The sequence below is a fragment of the Mizuhopecten yessoensis genome, unplaced genomic scaffold (genome assembly GCF_002113885.1).
Source record: "Mizuhopecten yessoensis strain PY_sf001 unplaced genomic scaffold, ASM211388v2 scaffold3771, whole genome shotgun sequence".
NCBI lineage: Eukaryota > Metazoa > Mollusca > Bivalvia > Pectinida > Pectinidae > Mizuhopecten > Mizuhopecten yessoensis.
In genome coordinates, this window is record NW_018405211.1 from 108,249 (window position 1) to 129,953 (window position 21,705).

Sequence of the window (21,705 nt, forward strand, 5' to 3'; positions counted from 1 at the left end):
AGAAAGGTGTTTAGCCCCGTACAGATGTCACATTCCGGTACTAAATTCAATATATATTTATATATATATACTTTATGTTTATGCCTATTATCATTGTTGACATTTAATTGTAAATGTATGACGGGAGAAGCCCGTGATAAATTGTAAAAACGTGTGCCCCATCCCTTGTTCAATTTTATTGGCAAGAAATATGTTTAAAGCTAAATAAATTTAAATTCTGAATATTGGCAAGTGTGCAATTAACTTATAATGATGAATAACTACTGTTCAATAAGTTTTAATACGGACTTAGAAATCATATTACTTGGTTTCATAGTGCGGTAAGAAGTTGCAGTTGCCTGACGCCCCTCTCTAGGGGCCCCTTGGGAAACCGTTTCATCTCGCCCAGACCGCTCGTGTTTACTGCTTAGTCAGGTGACGTGACCGGCGCTATTTTTAGCAGGGCTTTCCCGAACAATTCAAGTGGTCAAACTGGACATTTGGAACGGACTATGAATATGGGGATAGAGAGGTAAAATAAGTGGAAGTGCATACAATACATACATTCATTAAAAAAAATATGGCTTTTCGCGTGATGTCCCTTTAAAGGTGAACTTCAATAAAGCTAAAGGCAAAATATCAGTATTTATGACTAAAAGTAATCTAAAGAACATGTTAAAAGATTTAAAAACATTTCACCCCTGTGAATTTGAAAGTCGAACAAGGTCATTATGTTGAACAAATCTTATAGCCCTTTATATCAGGATGCAACTTGCAAAACATCAAAACCCTATCCTTTTTTATTGAAATTAGATCCTTTAAATGTCTAAACATATTTGAGTAAATGTGACCTCGAAAGTGGATAAAGGTCATTCAAATGAAAAAGCTTGATAGCCCTTCATCTAAGCATGCTACTGGCTAAATATCAACATTCTGGACTTCATGGTTGTTAAGAAGAAGTCCTATGAAGATTTTAAATAAATTTGATCCCTGTGATCTTGAATATGATCAAGGTCATTCACTTGAACAAACTTGGTAGCCCTTAATCCCAGTATGCTACTGATCAGATATCAACAATCTAGGCCTTATGGTTATGCAGAAGAAGTTTTTTTAAAGATTTTAACATATTTGACTTCAGTGACTTTGAATATAATTCAAGGTCGTTCATTTGAACAAACTTCGTAGGCCTTCATACCAACATAATACTGGTCAAATATCATCACCTTGGACATTTTGGTTATTCAGAAGAAGCTGTATAAAGGTTTTAACGTATTTTACCTCTGTGACCTTGAATATGGGTAAAGGTAATTAATTTGAACAAACTGTGTAGCCCTTCATCTCAGCATCCTACTGGCCAAATATCATCACCCCTGGGCATGGGTTATTCAAAAGAAGTTGTTTAAAGTTTTATACATATTTTGATCCCTGTGACCTTGAATATGAGTGAAGGCATTTTATTTAAACAAACTTGGTATTCCTTCATCCCACCATGCTACTGACCAACTATCACCATATTGGTCCTTTTGGTTATTCAGAAGAAGTTGTATACAGATTTTTTAAGACAACTGACCCCTGTGAATTCAATGTCATTCATTTGAACAAACTTGGAAGCCCTTCACCCCAGCATGCTACTGACCAAATATCACCATACTGGGCCTTTTGGTTATTCAGAAGAAGCCGTTTAAAGTTTTTAACATATTTGACCCCTGTGACCTTGAAAATTAGTGAAGGTAATGTATTTGAACAAACTTAGGAGCCCTTCATCTCAGCATGCTACTGGCCAAATATCATCACTCTGGGCATTTAATTATTCAGAAGAGGTTGTTTAAAGTTTTTAATATATTTGACCCCTATGACCTTGAATATGGGTGAAGGTCATTTATTTGAACAAACTTTGTAGCCTTTCATCCCATCATGCTACTGACCAAGTATCACCATACTGGTACTTTTGGTTATTCAAAAGAAGTTGTATAAAGTGTTTTTTTAAGACAATTGACCCTTGTGACCTTGAATATAAGTGAAGGTCATTCTTTTGAACAAACCTGGTAGCCTTTTATCCATGTTTGCTTCTGGCCAAATATCATCACCCTAGGCCTTTTGGTTATTAAGAAGAAGTTGTTTAAAGTAAAATATTGAAGCCGGACGACGGACGACGGACGACGGACGGACGACAGACGGACGACGGACGCCGCACCACGGAATAATTGTTCATATTTCTCATGATCAACAAATCGCATATTGCTTACTAACGACTTACGGCAACTGTTAATAATTATCATGCTGTCCTATTGTTAAAATCTATGGACATTCCTCCATATGTGTTGTGTATGCGAACATGTGTGTTGTGTATGCGAACATGTGTGTTGTGTATGCGAACATGTATGTTGTGTAAGCGAACATGTGCGTTGTGTATGCAAACATGTGTATTGTGTATGCGTACATGTGTGTTGTGTATGCGAACATGTGTGTTGTGTATGCGAACATGTGTGTTGTGTATGCGTACATGTGTGGTGTGTATGCGAACATATGTGGTGTGTATGCGAACATGTGTGGTGTGTATGCGAACATGTGTGTTGTGTATGCGTACATGTGTGTATGTTTACCGAAGACGGGATATGTTCTGTGTACTTGACTGACTAACTTTCTACTTTTCTTATTGAGATAATATTGTTCGTTTTACGTAAAACGTTTTAAATGTTTACCATCCATAACATTTCAGGAATGATAAAATATATCACAAATAAAATAATATCATTCCTTTCATCAGTAAGAAGGCGCTTCCGCAATATTGTCGTCGACATAATTTATTTCGTATTGCAAAATGCAAACATCAATCCTGTCTATATCAAACTCTGTCGTTGTCAACAGTTCTTTCTTGAACCTGAAAGAAATACATGACAGGTGCTGATTAATTTCAGAGAAGATCGCCAAAAGGTTATCTCTGTCTATGTATCGGAAAGATTACGTCGTCAACAGCAGACAAGGTTTGGAGTCCCACATTTCAACAGCCATTATGCTTTCTCTGTGTTTTCTAATCTTCGTATTGCAGGGAGTCGGTAAGATTCATTATTTTTTTTATCGAATTAACATTTATTCCATTCTGTTGTAAAATAAAACAATCAACTTAAGTACATTTTTTGGTTTTAGTCAATTTCGTCAGAATTAAAATACATACTATTGTTTAAGGATAAGGAGGGGTCATTGCCACCGATTGAAGTGATTTAAAACATACTTAGATATACAAGACTTCTTTGGTTTATGGTTGCGAATGTTAAGATGGCGAATTCAGCTCGTGAACGTCGATAGACATTGTAATGTATTTTACCTTGCATATTATGCTTGTGAAATCTGTAAGACGTATATCCCTTATACATGTAATCCATCTTTGTCTCTCGGCTACTTCAAAGTAAATCCGATATTACATTTAAAAAAATTCAACTTATTAGCTGAGTTACAATGGCTAATGAAAAAAACATCAATGTGGTTCTTCGTGTTGATTTTATTTTATTCTGTAACATATTTGACATAGTTAGTGACGTAGCCTAACCATATGGTATCTGCTTCGTTACAATTATTGACATGTAGTTTATATAGTTGTCGAAAGATGCAAATAATATTAAATTCATGTTATGAATCATAAACCCGCCTCCCGAAGTTGTTGTTGTGTGGATGATTACAATGCTTTTCTTGGCTAGACGGATTCTTAAGTTGGTTCGTGACAATATATTCCTTAAATATGGATAAACGCGTAATTTTGCCATTTTCGCCACAAACCTTATACAAATGTGCTTTAATTATGGATTTTTATTGAGTAAAACTATTCTAATACATTAGAGTAGATTTTTCTAAATTTCATAACGCTTTTAGATAAATGAAATAGGCATGTTTATTTCATAATTATATATTACAGGAGGCCATACGATTATTACGATCCAGCAAGCTTTAAAAAGCCTTTATTCAGACTTTCATGACTGTTGCCTAGAATATACGTGTCAAGCGATTACATTTGTTATCAGGTACACCTTGTTTACTCAAGGACAGTAATCGAGTACAGTAACACGTATTGGAATTGCTTTTCTGTAATCCTGTTAGCTAAGCAATGCATTAGCTCCATACCATTTGTAATATTTCCATAACTCCGAAAACTTAGAAAAAGTGTGTTAAATTCTTATTATGTCTTTGGATGTAAACTACAGTAATACGTGTATGTATACCATTGCATACATTGAAACATAGTGTTTATTATATGTTCCTAATATTATTAAATTGAAATAGTCATGGGTGTGGATTGAATGTTCTGTGTACATTTGCGATGTAAGGGTTGTATCAACCAATGTAATGTATTTATATATGATAGCATATATGTTAGATGGAATGCTCTTGTTAAGATAATCGTGCTCGACGTTGAAAGACAAACTGAAGAAACCTGGCCATCATTTTCAACATTCTCAAACGTTAAACAAACTCAGCAGATTTTACTGGTATAAAAGGAGATACATGCATACAAATGGGCCTCATATGATTCTGAAATTGGAAACTGCATTTTTTCAGCGAGTTTTCCATTTTTTTTATATTTGTTCGAATAGAAAACAAATTGTATTCATTATCATTCATAATACTATGTTTATCACGGGAAATGTAGGATACACAATGCTTTTACCTATTCATTTGTTTATTTACTTCTGATTGTCACGTGCATGTCCTCTTTTTATGATCTCTCCTTTTCTTCATATTTCATTATACATTTGTTAACACTTGCTCATTCATAGTGGATTGCGTGGTTGACTGCCGCCTTCACGGTGACGGAATTTATCAAATAACGTGTCACTCGTACACATCATGTACGAATGGGATATCTACCGATCACACCTGCGCTAACGGCCAGATGTATAGTCCCGTCTTAAAGCGCTGTGCTAGGTGAGTAAGCCTATCAAACAATGTACAAGGGATGAGTGCATTGCATCATATATGAGCAAGTGAGTCAGTCAATCGTATCTTTGATACAATGTACAGGAAATACAACTTTACTTATTTTGAAACATCATAATTGTCGATTTAGTCAGGTCTCCTTTCAAAACATAGTCTATTGGTATGTTTTTCATTGTTTTAACATTCATTTAGAACCAGTATAATACTTAAAAAGACGATCACAAAAAGGGATAAATATACAATAAAACTAAATGCTGAAGGGTTAAAGATGCATAACTTAATAAATATAAAAGAAATAAAGAAATAAATACATTGAATGTGCATTGGCTGCACAATAGATAATGTATTATCGTAGAAATATGTTGAATGTAGATAATGCTATTTGAATTGCATAGAAACTGTATTAAATGATGTGTTCATAGTTGGTACATCATTACATTAATATGCGTCAATTTATACAAATTTTGTTTAGGAAAGTCAGAGGCAAATGTCAGATTTATTAAAGTTAAGAAAAAATGCAAAAAGAAGACGATAGGTTACATTGAACGCTTAAATGTTCGTCAAACAATATTAAATGTGGCAATAGTATTGGGTTTTTTCACTACATGATATACGTTGTAATAGTATTGGTTGATTGATTGGTTTTACGTTCGCTTAATTATCGAGTAGTTCGATTATCGCGCAGACGACGAGTGTACGACGAGCAAATTTATATCCACTCTTATAGTGGTACGTGCCGAAGTGTTGATTGAGCGTTTAGCTTATTATTATTTTATCATGCTGAACTGTATTCTGTTTGGATTCTCTTTATTATTTTTTTATTTTATTTTTTATTTTATTTTTTTGAGTCTGTTAAGCTTAATTGTGAAAGATGGGTAATTAGAATGAGTATTTTTAATGTTATAGTGTCATAATAGTAATCAACAATAAACGGCCTAAATATTTTGACTTTCACTTGCTGAATACAACAACATATGAATATTTCATTCTGGAACGCATTTTTATTCACAAGCACGACGAATTTGGCTCCGCCATGTAACGTTAATCATACATGCAGTGGTCAGCCCAACAAAAGGTTTGCGGACCAAGAAACTCACTGTCAAACTTACTACACATGTCAGAACGAGTACTTCTACGGCCATAGTTTCTGTTCCCCGGGTAAGTTTTATTATCATTATGCTAACACCTCCTCCATTACAAGGTCTGTAACCCAAGGTTAATGTCACAATGAGGTCAAAGGTCAAACTCGTTGTCTGGGCAATCACTTTTAGGTCGCTGAAGATAGCTCAATGAATTTTATAGATAAGGGTAGGATGGTAAAGCAGTTTGTCGCATACCACTCTAGTGTCAGTACATCCACGGTCAAGGTCACATTTAGATCATATAAATGCTCAGGCCTTTAATTTTTGACTCGCTAGAGGTAATCAAATTAATCGTAAGGGACATATTCAGGATAGAGGGATGTTGTGTTGCTTACTTATATTGATCTGTTTTCCCAACGATAAGGTCAAATTGAGGTAAAAGGTCAAATATATTTCTTGTCTGGGCAATAACCTCTGATAAGCTGATAAAACTTAAAGGATATATGACGGTAGGGGAGGCGGTATGTTGCATAACACTGTTATGTTCGAACGCCGAAGATTGTGATCGTGATCACATTGAGGTCGAAGGTCAAATTCAGGGTCCGAACTTGGAAAGATGGTGTGTTTCATGATATTTCGGGGTATATTCACAGAAGAAATATGTCATAATGCGGTCTTTCTTTTTTCAGTTTGTTTGTACCTTTTTGATCTTTTCGGGGAATAATCAGTTTCACTGATTTTCTTATGTAGATCTATTTTCACTTATACCTTATTTCCGTCAGGGGAGATTTGTTTATTCTCCCATACAATCGTTTTAAAATTGAATATTGCACCTGACAATATGGAAGTCAAGTCTTGCGATATGTGCGTTATGTTCTGAAACAAGGAGCAATAACTTGCAGTCTCAAGTTTTTGCTGAAGAGGTGTGTTTGTCTCTTAATTGTTAGCATTTTGCATGTATTTCGAATAAAACCGTTGACGTTTATCTGATGAAGGCACGTATTACCTATTTCATTCAATTGTAATCATATACTTTAAACCTATGGCATCAATTGTAAAATGGTTAAAATAATATCGATGTAGCTCAAAATTGCAGGTGTTTTAACGACAATAAAAAACCGGCAGAAATTTATTTGAAAATCACAAAACATATGTATTTGCAAAAGACATAGTTAAGAAGATATCGAACATACTTATTTAACGAAACATGATTTTTTATCTTGTTTGAATTCGTTACACTTTAGGTAGAAAAGGACTGATATATTTACACACACAAACAAACATGAATAATATTAATAACGAAGAGCATAATTAAGTTCCAGGTAAGGTATTTGACAGGAACATAATTTTAGTGTCCAATCTTTTACGTTGGTATATAACGAGCATATAACATCAAATGTTTTATGTTATGCATGTGGTAGTGTACCAGATAATAATTATAATGTCTCTAGTTTCAGGTGTCGTATTTGACCTGAACATAATATCATAATACTATTGTCTCGTGTTTCATGTTTAGTATTTTACCAGAACATAATACAGATAGTATAATGTCTCGTGTTTCAGGTACGGTATTTGATGAGAAGATGCAGAACTGTAACTGGCCTGCTAATGTGGAAAAACCTTGTGGAACTATCGATCCTAAGCTCGTTGGTTGATCAGATAAAGATTGTTTATGCAAAGATTAAATAAATAGTCTAATCACTTGTCGTTGTTATCTTTACTTTAATACAGTGTATCGTAAATGAACATGACAGTGTTCACGTTTTTATTAGATCAAGAACACACGTTATCTTATTGTACGGAGGAACCTTAGAGTTGTTTTATTATTTATTTATATCAATTTTAACACTTGCTAATTTTACTAAAAACTTTGAGAAAATTAACGTTTAAAATAATTAAATCACATGGCATATATAAAAATTGGTCAATTTCTCTCGTGATCAATATCATGAATATATCACATAATAACTTACCAACGACTTACGGCAACTGTATATAATTATCATGCTGTCCTTTCGTTAAAATATATGTATATATAAAAAACATCACACACAACAAACACACATTTTATAGGGATATGCGTTTTTGAATTTATCTATAACCATAATTGATTCTTTTCATAATATTCCAAAGGAATTCCTACATGAAATTCCTTTATCATTTTGTTTGTAAATAATTCAACGTCCTATTTTAAGGAAGAGACGGACAGGTATCACATGACCAAACACTCAATACACTGTAATGGTATATTAATTGGTTGGACAATCCTTTGAACATGAGGTCAACAAACAAGGTCAAATAAATATTGTTTTTAATAATTATTGTTGATTGAATAAGAAATATATCCTTTCCAAGTATTATGTCTGATTATTGTGTAAGATGAGGCTATATTGATCAAGGATTATTAACCGATGAAATGATGATTTCGCTTTGAGGTCAAATGCCAACTTCTTGAATATTCAAAACAGATGCAACCTCCTTTAAACCTAAAGAAGGTTATCTGAAAGGATCAAATAATATTACAAAAACATGGCTGCTGCAAAACCAATGCAAATTTAAGAATCAATCGCACCTTAAGTTAAAAGAGTTAAAAAAAAAGTGAAAAATTTGGACATTTTTCATGAAATCTGCATAAAAGGGTGTATGACAGGGTGTCGTTCTAGCCCCACTAACTTTTTGTTTTCCCTGGAAACATATCTTTATATTCTTATGATTTGTAGCATGGATATAAGTTGTTTTATATACCAATTTAAAATAGAATTCATTGACACAAAAAAAAATATTCTACTTTACAATATTTTTATGCGAAATTTTAAAAGCCAGTTGCCGGCATATTGCAAAAAAGGGTAGCCATTTTTTTATTATTGTTTTTTTTTGGATATTATGTCTAATATATTTTAAAATACATATTTATCATATTGTTCAGAAAAATTCAAAATAAAAGTATATGCTTTTTTTGGCGGGTACCTTAATGATTTAAAAAAGGGCCAAAAAATGACATTTTTCGGACTGCAAAGGGGGGTAACTCTTTCAAAGAATATTTTTGATATTTTGTTCGTTACACCCCAAAGAAAAATATATCCGAAATAAAAAAAAAATATTGACCAGATTTTTTTGGCCTCTAGTGTCCTTCTCTACCTTAACAGCTACGGTCATTTACGGACGTGTCCCCATGTGTGATGTGCATGATTGCATGTGTGTATGTGTACCGGAGACAGGGTTTGTTGGTGTATTTGTCTTCTTGTGATAGCGCGGTGTTGATGCCGACATAAGAGTGCAATCTCACTGACATACCAAGACGAAGTCACCCAGTACAGCATTCCACCAGGTTACATTAACATAATTATCATTATCAACATATAAGCGAACTATAATGATGTCATCCTAATCTTTATTATATCATCATGTTTTTGATACGTGGTATCACAGTTTCCGTAGTGCACTGTGCATACCGATTAAATCGACATTTTGATAGATCAAATCGGCCTAACACCGTTAGGTCTAGGGCTTCATGTTTAATATGGATGTAACCGATTTGCGTTCATATCGACATGACAACTTTAAAAACGCCGTTCAATCCAAATATTTTCCTTTTTTGCTTTAAAACAGTTGTTTAATTTTATCTATTTGTTCTTAGATAATTAATTAATTTACTACGTTCTGTATATGCGTCATCCTTTAAACGAATAGCCCTATTTAAATAAAATGTGCACCGTAAAACGTAGTCATTTGAGCGTTTGACGCATGGGCATTTTCCAAATTATCCGAAGCGAAGCGACAAGACTCTCATTGAACAAGGTTAATCTATAACGTCATATGTAAACAACGTGTTACATCACGAGAGCGTTTGCTTTCATACTCAAATAAAAAGCATTTCAGCTGGTAATGTTCATATAGACGGTTGCAGTGCAAAAGTAATTATAATCTGTTGATGTCAATAGTACGCAAAAAGTGAAATGAACATCGCAACATCCATTTGAATAAAACTGAAATTGAAAGAACTCAAGCATTCTCTGGGTAAAGTCATACAGTTTATCAGAAATGTGACCCTATTCATAGGCATGTGTGGTTTAGTGAACAGAGCGCGCACGGAGTTTAGTATAACAGGTCCATAAAATGCCTGACCAATTTTTTTTTTTTTATTAGAACACTGATATGGTTGTATTTGGTGTAAATCTTAATAGGTACTTTCCGAAAGTCAAATCCAACAGATTTGCAAACAGTAACAATTATACATTTTGCAAAAATTATCATATTTTAAACATTACTGGAAATTTATCCACGATAGTATCAACTCCGAAAACTAAGGAGTGTATAATTTGTCGTCATACTCGTTTCCATTTCAACAAGTAATAACCAAGTACATAGAAAATCAAGACGGCAAACACGATTGTCATGATGTAACAATAAATAGGAAGATCCACGCCGATCCCTATAAGTATGTCACGTGACGTCAGTGCTTCATTCATATTACCTAGACATTGTGGGAAGATATCTGTGCTTGTTTGGTTACACCTGGAAATAAATATGAAGAGGATAAGAAATACATGAAAATGTTACATATCAAAAAGGGTAAGATTAAGCATGCGAAAAAGATTGCAAAAGTATGATGCAAGCTATGACAACCGGACAGTGACCTTGCAAACGTATCCGTATTGGCTCGTTTGTTTTGTAAACGCTTTAGAAAAGACATTAACCTATATCAGACGGGTTTGAAAATAATTTTTTTTTTTTTTTTAAATAAATACGTAATGACATATTAAGTAAATGTTTCACTGCTTTTTCTTTTGCAAGCTGTCTTATGAAATATGTGCAAGTGTATTTAAACAATCAGAAGATGAATATTTTGAATCTTTGTTCACTGAATTGTTTACTGATACATATATGATTTAGTTTTATTGGGGGTTTCGGGGTTTATTTTAGGTTTCGATATAACTGAATGTATCACTGATGAAAAATTGACATTATTGCATTCGTTAAGCTATCAAAGCCCAAAAATCTATGCGTGCTATTGTGTAGCGATGGAACAGCTTCTTCAGTTTGGTCCGTAAAATGAGACTTCCTTCGAAGCATCATTCAGTCCGACAAGGCCAGGCGAGTATCTTACTTGAGTCACTTTTAAGGGCAATTTAGCTTTGAATAGAAACAAATGAAATGTTCCCCAGCCCACATCCCACCAAGGCACAATTAATATGTTAGTGTATGCATGGCGCACTAGCTACAGCGAAACCGATACCAAAAAAAATAACACAATGTAGTACAACAGAAAACATAGTTTGAATTTTGTCATAAGGATATGAACATATTCTTACCATGATGCATATTTAACAAGGAGAAAATGTGAGTACCTTAAGTAGGCAGAAAATACAATGATAAAATACCGGAGTGAGAGCAAAAACGCAATAAGAAACTAGAAGAAAAAGAAACAAAAAACAAAAAAAGAGTTCTCACCAAACGTCAGTCATATCCTTCAGTAAATACGTCATAACGGCGGAGTAGGGGTAGTGTGTAAATGTGAGGTACTTTACCCACAACAGCCATTCAGGTGGATTGATGTTGAGAAAACCTCCTGTATAAAAGTTTCCGAATGAATAACAATTATCGATCACTTTTTCATACATTTATTTTGTTGTTTTCGTAATGTTATCTTCGAGATGATATTGTTTCTAAATAGCCAGAGTGATGTAACCAGAGACAGATACCGGGAAGTGGGGAGAAGCGATGGTTTATATAAGACAAAGTGTAAGGACTTTCAACATATTTCCCCTTTCTGGTTTAGTCATGGAAAATAGATACATCGATGTCGTACAGTGTGTACATCATAAATTACCAATCCATAGTGTCTACTCAGTTATGTAACAATGTATATGTGGTTACAACTAAACGTAGAAGTACTCTTTGGCTCAATTTAATCCATTAATACATACAATGAATAACAAGTACGGATATATTTTGCCTTAAATGACTTCCACCTATTTTCTCTTTCCCTTTCTCTATAACTGTTCTACTTATAATGGTCAGTAAAATTCATGAAGTACTTTTTTAATGTACACAGTGACAAAATTGACAACCGTATATAAGTTCTAACTTGTCTAAGAATGCTAATTATTACTTTTTTCACGAAGAGAACTTTTACAAAAATCACAGGTAATATGCATAAGGTGACAAACATCATTAACTCTAAAACAAATTACTGATATGATGTGTTATGTAGCATTAGCCAAAAAAATATCATTTTTTGAAAATTGATACAAAATATCCTTGAAAGAGCAAAATCAATTAACAGTTCTAATGGATTACCTAATAATAGTCCATCAATAATGATCACGTTTCCAGCCATCATGCTCAGTCTGACGTCTTTAATCAACACTCCAAGGTTGTGAGCCAAACTCTAAATTATCAATAACAACAAAATCACGAAAACAAATTTGATATTAATGTACGCATGCAAAATATTATAAAGTGGGAGGCATAATAAGAACAATTTTCCTTTTGGCAACTTCGGCTCTTTGGGTAAAAAGTGTTGTTCAGATAAGTTCGAAACAAGAAGCCTATGAGCATTTGTGGAAACCCGAGTTGTAATATAAGTGTTATTTGTTGTTGAGATGTAACATAAAATAAAACATATAATTGACAAAAGACTTCTGGACTATGAATTCGCCGACAAAATGGTAATAGTGAGTGACCTGCATATATATCAAAGCTTGTTATTGTCAGAAAACAGTTAAAATAATATAATATTTTACTATATAATACTTCAATATAGTAAATTTACCACTTCCACAATGGAAAAATGAATTTAAGAAGATGATTGAATTTGTAGTTAATAGCTAATTTAGCTCCCCTCAAGAGATGAGGCAGTGTCTTAATTTTCATTCCATAAAACCACAATCACATGATATTAGTTCCAGCAATGTTTGAGTTCTTTTCCATTAACAATACACCAAGTGTAATTTCCCTTTATAAACTATCGTAACATTTATCTCTTCCCCAGATCTAGAGGGAATAGGTGACTCGAGATTACGAAATTCACAATTTTGCAAAGCACCTAAGGATTTTTTTTTATCTGATTAGTAAATTATTCTAGCATATCTTGGCCTCAAGAAAATGTTTTTATTTTAGCCAATTTGATCATTTTTGGTCCTGTCCTTCCAGCCTTTCGGAATAAGAGCCATTATAAGTCCCAATGTGGTTTTGCTATGGTTATGAAACATCTGAAACACCAAATTAACTGAACTCAATCCAACGGTTGTGAAAAAGAAAATCTTGAATTGTCCACGGACGCACGACGGCGCCTGACAATGGACAAATATCAATCGAAACAGGTCAACTAAGACTTTTTGCAGGTGACTTAATTATGCAAAATGTTTGTAAACGTTCAAACTTCATTAACATGTTTAGAATTTCCAACTAACCATCTGAAGAAAAATATCTATATATAATTCGAAGACTTTCTCAAAACATCCTATCATGAAAAGCATGATGTTAAACAATTGCTTAGCTTACAAGGTTTTGATTATTTAGATACAGATTGGTTTGGTTTGGTTTGTTTGTGTTTACTTCCTATTAACAGCTATGGTCATTTAAAGACGTGCCAGATTTGGGGATGGAAGAAAGCCGGGGTTATAGGAGAAAAAGCACCAACCTACGGCCAGTACCTGGCAACTGCCCCACGTAGGCCTCGAACCAGCGACCAAGTGGTTGAGGGCTAGTTGTAGCAGACTGTCAGACGTCTTAACCACTTGGCTACCGCGGTCGAGTTGCGACATTTCTTATACGAACTCTTAAAGCAAGGGGTCCTTTTTATTTGAATTCAATTTTAAGCGTGCAGGCAGATTGCTGTAAAATATTAAGAAAACGAAATTTAATGTTAACACATTCTTCTCCTTATGGTTTAAATCACATATTCACGAAACCGCCCACGTCCCGTTTCATTCTTGCCTTTTTTCGTCCAAAAGCGATGAAAAAACCCAATATCAAATGCAAATAATAAAGCAGGGCAAATTGTTTAAAAAAAAAATTGTACTTAATACATAGAATATCTGAATATGCATACTACGAACACATTGAAGTGTACAATACATAAGATTTAATCTAAACAGTTTATGTATATGTTTTGATACACTGATTCTAGATAAAATACAATTTAGATACCTGTATCATTAGACAGTTGAGGATACCAATACCGATGTAAACAAAGTAGCCGTCCACACCTCCCAGACCAGCCAACCAGTACACGGCAGTGTTGAACAGGAGGGGGACGCACAGTAGGAGGGGCATCTCACTGGTAATCTTGGCGAGGTAATAGGCTGACAGTCGGTACGCCCCGGCAGAACGATCCTTGCTGACAACCGCCCGCTCACCAGTAACTGACAACATTATAATACAGCGATCTAGTGGAGCTTCGAGGATAGCTTTAGGAGTCTGTTTTTTATTATCATTATTTAACTTGCATTCCTTTTTTCATTAATTGCCAACTATTTACGGCAAGTAGCACGTCGATATTCCTCTTGTTTTACAAAATAACAAAAATCATTTCCCACAACATAATTTGTGAAGGGTTAGTAAATAAGACGTAGATATCTATACATAACAATAGCGAAAAGAAGAATACTCACATCCTAAAAGGGTGGTGATTAACATTTGAAAGGACCAGTATGTCAAGGAGATCATTAACTACAAATCATAATAGGTGACGTTGGACATTTTGTATCCTATTAACCTGTACATCTTCATATTAAATAACTTCTTAACATATAGTGGTAAAGATGTCTGGTTATAGTCAAATCGTGAACTAAAAAATATGAGAACTATTTCATAAATTTGATCTCTTGGATGTCTTCGGGGATATCAGCTGGTGGAGGAGTAAATTTTGAAAATTATTTATAAAAACGTAGTAGCTTAGTCAACATTTATTTGTTAATAATAATAGTATGGATATATACTTTGCATTTAGCTATATTATAAATGTATGACAAAATATATGTCGTCCATAAACAATTACGTAGATTTTTCATTATATGAATTTGTAGCACTGTCCTTTTTGAAATGGAAATTGTTTTTTAACTATTCAATACCAAGCCCATTCTATCTCGGACGGTGTTGACCGAATCCTCTGTTTGGTAGAACAATCTACTGACAAACGCTGCAATGAAAGCAGATTGAATCAGGTCAAATTTGTGCAGTATTCTTCCCTTGGATTGCTTGTACGATCTCCAGTTCAGCATTTTAAATTGTGTCCAGAAGGATGTTGGCCATCGGCGAGTTGTATCCCCTTCGACAATATAGTTATCATCTGTTACATGGATACTGGCATCAGGGAATGACCCAACTGAGGTTAAGATTACAAAAGGAAAATAAGCATTCAATAACTAATTACTTACATTTGTATTCAACACCGTGCGACAGATTTGCGTTTCCTCATATGTAAATTAATAAAGTGCTCACAGCCTTACCACACATGTATTGAACCGAATCTCGAGGATGAGACGAAAGTAAAATAATGTAGATTAATTAACCATGAAACAAATTGAATGAAACGTTACATCGTGACCCCAAAACAACGTTGAGGTAACATTTCACTTAAAGAGTACGCGTTCCCTGTATCAGAAGTGGCCCGAAGTAATTTCTAAAAAGAAGTAATGGATGGTTTCAACGGTAATATTTATGATAGTGTACACAAAATTACACAAATATAACAGTACGTTGGTTAGACTACACTGCAGTTACATTACCCATAGTTGTGATTTTATTATAGGGCAGTGTTGTGTTTAATGACATTGGATATATATATTTCTTCCTCGCTCTACAAAGATCAATTAAGTAACCTATACAACGTCCTTGTATTATGGACACACGTAGTATAACGTTCATTACCAAGCGTAAGTGGCAACCCTGCTGGTCCAGTTCCTCCTTCTTTGTCTGATTCTGTAGCAGAACGTCCGTCCAGCCGACCAGTCGGCAGCTGCAGACTGAAACACCAAATATTATAGTTAATGGTTAGGGTGTACAAATATTTATCATAGCAGTCCAATAACATTAGGACATATTTGGTTATACCCACAATGAGACGTCTTACCTTTCGTTTCTAATTGTTTTACATAGTTGAAATTCTATGACGAATGAAGTTTAGCGGTAGGCTTTTTACTGCTTTTAACTTACTTTTTGATATAAAGTCAATGGTTTTTTTTAAACGGTGTTATATCAAGGGATCGCCTAATGTTGAGTATGTTTAGTATAATCTTAAAATAGTCTTCGATGCAAGGAAATATGTGTGAGCGAATATATGTACGTCCCTACATTTGTGACTATTCGGAATTATATCATGTGCATATCTTTAATGCAATGCCAAGATATATACCATTGTTACATTAACGGGTTTGTTTTTGTTTGACACAGTTTGTTCATCGTTGTCAACCCCAATACTAGGTATGGACTCTTTACCTTTGGATATTCCTTATGTCTTCTTCTTTCATATTTCTGATCGTATCCTTCGTCAAAATATCCACTATACAGAATTATGCAAATAACATTCTTGATTGAAAAACATAGTTTTTGACAATTTTTATGTTATTTGACGTTATACATACAATACGTAATTACTATTTCATATCGTAATATCTAGTCCTAAAGGCATGTACAACTTTAATAAAATACAGACTACCCATGATAAGGTTTGACTCGCACTAGTACATGTATATCGTTATCAATGTAACTCCTATACTTAAATCATTTAGACATTCCGTTGATGGTTATGCAGGTATGCAAATAGAATTACAATTATATTATTTTAATATCTGGTCAAATCGCACCATTAAGTGTAGGAATCATACATCATGCGTACTTACTGAGGAAGTCGGCAGGATTATAATATTGACTACATGTCATTCCAAGGCTAGCGAAATACTCTTTCACCATATTGGCTAAACCAAAGTATGCCACCTAAAACAGGAAAACAACACCTGTTTACAACAAAATAAAGTTGATTCTATTTTAAAGGGACAAATAACATTTTATTTTATTTTCACATTTTGTTATTTTCGCAAACAACCTACAAAAACATGTATGAGAGCAGGGTTAGAAAGCGAAAATAAACAAATTATATTGTCAATTGCAACCTGTCTGATACCTTGATATTAACTTATTGTTAGGTCGTTATATAGCATTCATTGTCTCAACATTTTTGCAGACGATGGATTATCTTTTCAAGGAGTGCAATATCGTTGTAAAGCAAGTCGTTATAAACATAATAATCTTGTTTTTCTTTATGAATATCATTTTTTTTTCGCTTGTGGGTTCAATATTTTTCGTAATTCTTCACCAGTACCCCTCTTGAATAAAATATACTCTGTAACACATTTAAAAAACCCTCTGTTGGTCGTCATATTTTAAATTTCATATTCTCATTTTGTTAAAAGAATTAAATACGTTACCTCCCCTTCCACGAGCAGCAATAAGGTGGAGAACATGTGGAATACTTGGCTGGAAGGTTGGTGTATTGTTGCCACTATCGTCTTGTTATACTCTGTGGCATAGTTCTTCAGCTGAACCATCAGCGTGTGTGCAGTACTAGAGTCTAAACCGGAAGTCGGCTCCTTTTATATAAATTATGTGGCCATGGTTAGTTGCGTATTTGCAAAACTGATACAGACTTAAAATGTATTTGTTCTTTTGTTATCTATAACAATATGCTTGTATGATTTACAACAGTTTCAAAACAAGATGTTTTACTTATACTGCATAGGTGTCAGTTATATACAGAGAGTAGCATCTGTTGATTGATAACCACTCACGTCTATTAGAAGTATGTCTGGGTCTGTCAGCAGTTCACAGGCAATGTTTGCTCTCTTCTTCTCTCCTCCAGATATACCACGACAGAAAATATCACCAATAGCTAGAAAGGAATTAAGAATACACCAATCAAGTAATAAAAAGGGTTGAAATATCATTTTTTTCGACACAATAATATTTACATTATATACGCTTAAAGTTACACATGTAACATAATCCTTGTCCTACTCTAATTGCCCTTAAGGTTATTTCTTCTGTGGATTATATTAAGTGGGCCCATAGTTTTCCTTTCTCGAACTTCTGTCTTTATTCAGTGTATATCGGTAAATAGTTTTTCGCCTTGCAGGAAGAAGCATAATACGTATAGCAGTTTTCGTGATACAACTAAAGTACTTACGTGTATGGAGGCATTTTTTCAGTCCGAGCGAATCGACAACACTATATATTTTCTCGGTCTTTTCCTGTTGTGATACTTGGTCTGGTATACGTATCATCGCTGTAAACTGTAGATATCATCTTACTTCAATATCAAAATTTACAATTGTAACTGTTACATTGATAAATATATTTATGCTTTCATCAACATGCTCTCATCAGTATGGAACCACTGTTATCGTCAGCAATTTAATACAATGCATTATAAACAAGATGAAATGTAAAATTAGTATGTACTTGTCTTCACCAGATATACCAGAAATATCATATATATTAATTGATATATGCATACAGTGTATTAAATTTGAAGTTTAATATCTTTAATTTTAGAATTTGATATTTGCTCAACAATAATGAATCCGATTATTGTAAAGCTGTAGAAAACTGAACTATAATTAAACATATCATGTAACAATTAAAGTTAAGAATGTTAACACATGCTTATACTGTTTTTACCTCCATTGTACAAAAAGATCATTTAAGTATATCAGCATTTAACTGTTTTAAGTTGACATTCATATTCAATATACATGCTAACTAGTGTGGTTCATGTTTAATTTGTCGTATAGGGTTATAAAGTGGCAATGGAAAAAGTGGTAAATATTAAGGTATTTCATATTTAACTATTAACATACTCACGTAAAGTGTTTCCCACAACGTCAGGTTTGACAAGAATATGTCATCCTGCGACACGTAACCAAGGCGACGTCGCTGTGTTTTGTTTAACGGTGATCCGTTTAGCGTGATTGTCCCAGTGTCACCTGATACTCTTCCCGCCAATATATTGAGAAAAGTCGTTTTCCCAGCGCCTGTAAAACAACACTATGGATATGTGTGTGCGTGTGTGTGTGTGTGTGTGTGTAAGTGTGTAAGTGTGTAGATATGTATAAGTGGTCGGGTGGCTCAGTGCTTAGGACACTCGTTTTTTAATGACTTCATCATTTGATGATTACGATCGTGAATGATCAGTTAATTGGTAAAATAACGGGTTTACAACGATTTCAAATAATGTTTTATCCTCGTGTTTTATGTGATATACTTGAAATTAAAGCACACCGCAAAACTCTGCTAGTTTTTTTGCCAAACATAACACTAACTCTCTGGGTGGGCCAATTTGCTAAAGTTTGAGCCTACATCAAGCTTTGTGGTGAATCATTTTATATCTAGTCCCACCTTTATTGCCTATAACATTATATTTTAATTCCAATCTAAAACAATGTTTGTTGGCATTTTGCGAAATGCTATTAGACTTTGGCATTTGATTAATTGCTCTATCACAGCAATAAATGCCTTAGTGCAATTTTTGGCTAAACATTAGCAGAGTTCTCAGGTGTGCTTTAATTTCATATTTCAACCAGTTTACTTATGTGCTTATCTCCCTTGTGACGTCAGTAGTGTGTCACGTGACATTTTCTGAAACATTTAGCAACTTTCCAAATATACCACAGTTTACAGAAAAGGAGTTTATAAAGGACTTAAAAGGACCTGAAATATATGTATTCGCGAATAAGAATGTTACCTGTAGGCCCCATAACGGCCAGCAGATCACCACTAGACGCTGATCCAGACACATTCTTCAGTAGCACCTTAGATTTAGTTGACACCATTACATCTTTAAACTCAAGCTTGGAGGACTTCGAAACTTTCTCCATGTTACACTTTGACAGGTAATCTAACAATCACCGCTTCATCTTGAAAAACAATTATAAAATAAAATACACAAAATTTAAAAGCAAATCTTCATTTCAAAGCTTTCGAAATTCGCGTGAAATGCTTATCTGTAGTATTAATATAGGTACAGAAAACAAAAGTTCGATATGTAAAATGCAGTATATATCTGTGCATCACAACAGGCAATGACAAAGTCTAAGAATTAAGCTCTGTCCCCTTAGCTTTACGTATCCCTATATCACCTATGAAAACGAAAGATTTATTTTTGTGTGCTTTGATTACCATTAACATGTCATTTCTGAAGCTATGATTTTCGCCCTATTGGTTTTAGCTTGAATAAGTAAATACAATATCAATTGAGGCTCAAATACCATCTTGACGGACACATATTTCATTGAAATCTGATTACCGATATTGACATACAGATTAACAACAGTTATTGTTCAAATAAAATACGAAAGCGGGAAACTAACTATGCTTATTGAATCCCTCACTTCATGCTTACATTCATAATTGCTGACCAATTGGTTTGTTATTTCGAACAAAAGCTTGTGTTATGAAATACACAGTGTCATAAACAGTAGATTCGTTTATCTCTTACAGCTGTAAAAGAGGAATTTAATGAAACTGATCATTACCGTTTGATCGATGATAAAGATAACTGTTTTTAATCAGAATATAGATAAAACGCATGCACAAATATGTGTGTATAAGGTGGTTGTAAAAACATAACTACGTCTAGGCACTAAAATGAAATAGCTTATAATAAATCTTGCGTCAACTACCCATGAAATTTGAATAAGGCTTGTTTCATGCATTAACTCGTCTTTGTATTGTTGAGACCATTCCCGAATATATTGTGATAGCCATGAGTGCGGCAGGTGGTATAAATTATACACATATACTTGTACCAAACGATGGTGCAATCGTCTGCATTTCATATAATCGTCCATTTATGTGCCGGGTAAATTACTGCGTTCCAATTTCCTAAATACTGTAACACATTGTTCACCACCTGCTAACCACAATTGTGTGTAGCTATTTCGCGTTGTCATTGACTATGGTGTTTAGTTTCATAAAAATGAATCTGAAAAGGTGCCTTACAAGTTCGCGTCACTGTCCTCCGGCTTATGTATCTGATATGTATGACGCACTTGCTCAAAGTATTCGGAGCATAGAATACCTAGCCAGCGTTGAACTAAGAACTGTTTGTCCCCTTTGTTTGATCCCATGCTTTTCAAAGTTTCTACACTTAACACGGAATCCAACATTGATTTGCACATATTAATGGATGTTCATCCAAACGATCACTTTCAACAAAAATATAACTGATAAGACTGGTTTAATTGCGCATGGAAGACTATTAACATCAGAATACGTCAACATGATATTGACTAGCTATATATGTATACTTGGTACATTTATGTCAACTATATTTATATCATACGTACAGTTGAATAAAGAGATATTTCACAAATATAAATTACCATTATTTCTACATAACTGACTTACAGCCATGATGATAATGACTCCAAGGTCGGCAACTTAGTCTGATGGCAGATTGTCCACTATCACACTTCAACCGTCTTCATACTGTATTTATTCAAACTGTCGTGGTTTATTAGAAGTCAGAACGGCAGCTAGAATTATTTATCTTTCACTTACCGTGTCAGCCACTAAGCGTAATAACACCTAAGACACATGAACCCATGAAATCCGTGTCAACAGCATGTCTTTCGACAGTATTTTAACTGCGTCGCCATGTATCGGGTAGATCAGCTAATTTCCATACGTGAAGGTCGTGGTCACGTGAACACAC

The 21,705-nt window shown here is 34.1% G+C and overlaps 2 protein-coding genes across 8 annotated transcripts; one reads left to right on the plus strand and one right to left on the minus strand.

Moving 5' to 3' along the window:
- Positions 1–2,524: 2,524 nt before the first annotated feature.
- Positions 2,525–7,693, plus strand: LOC110448010. Its single transcript, XM_021494027.1, has 5 exons — positions 2,525–2,531; positions 2,898–3,035; positions 4,749–4,896; positions 5,921–6,066; positions 7,554–7,693. Exons 1-5 carry the CDS (start codon positions 2,525–2,527, stop codon positions 7,643–7,645), a joined length of 531 nt encoding a protein of 176 aa, XP_021349702.1. The 3' UTR covers positions 7,646–7,693.
- Positions 7,694–9,566: 1,873 nt separating this feature from the next.
- On the minus strand, positions 9,567–21,683 carry LOC110448003 (ABC transporter G family member 22-like). 7 transcript variants are annotated; one of them, XM_021494018.1, is made up of 15 exons: positions 21,552–21,683; positions 19,735–19,906; positions 18,855–19,024; positions 18,178–18,283; positions 17,783–17,883; positions 17,423–17,584; positions 16,838–16,931; positions 16,434–16,497; positions 15,867–15,961; positions 15,068–15,321; positions 14,609–14,666; positions 14,145–14,359; positions 12,291–12,381; positions 11,442–11,559; positions 9,567–10,505 (listed from the first exon to the last, which is right to left on the minus strand). In XM_021494018.1, the coding sequence occupies exons 2-15, from the start codon at positions 19,865–19,867 to the stop codon at positions 10,316–10,318; spliced, it is 1,851 nt and encodes a 616-aa protein (XP_021349693.1). In that variant the 5' UTR covers positions 19,868–19,906; positions 21,552–21,683; the 3' UTR covers positions 9,567–10,315. The 7 variants fall into 7 exon arrangements, 4 of the variants coding, with proteins under 4 accessions (XP_021349693.1, XP_021349694.1, XP_021349696.1 ...); XM_021494019.1 differs by lacking the exon at positions 21,552–21,683 and adding an exon at positions 21,399–21,541; XR_002462670.1 differs by lacking the exons at positions 9,567–10,505; positions 11,442–11,559 and adding an exon at positions 13,636–13,829 and having other exon boundaries at positions 12,299–12,381.
- Between the last annotated feature and the right edge of the window lie 22 nt (positions 21,684–21,705).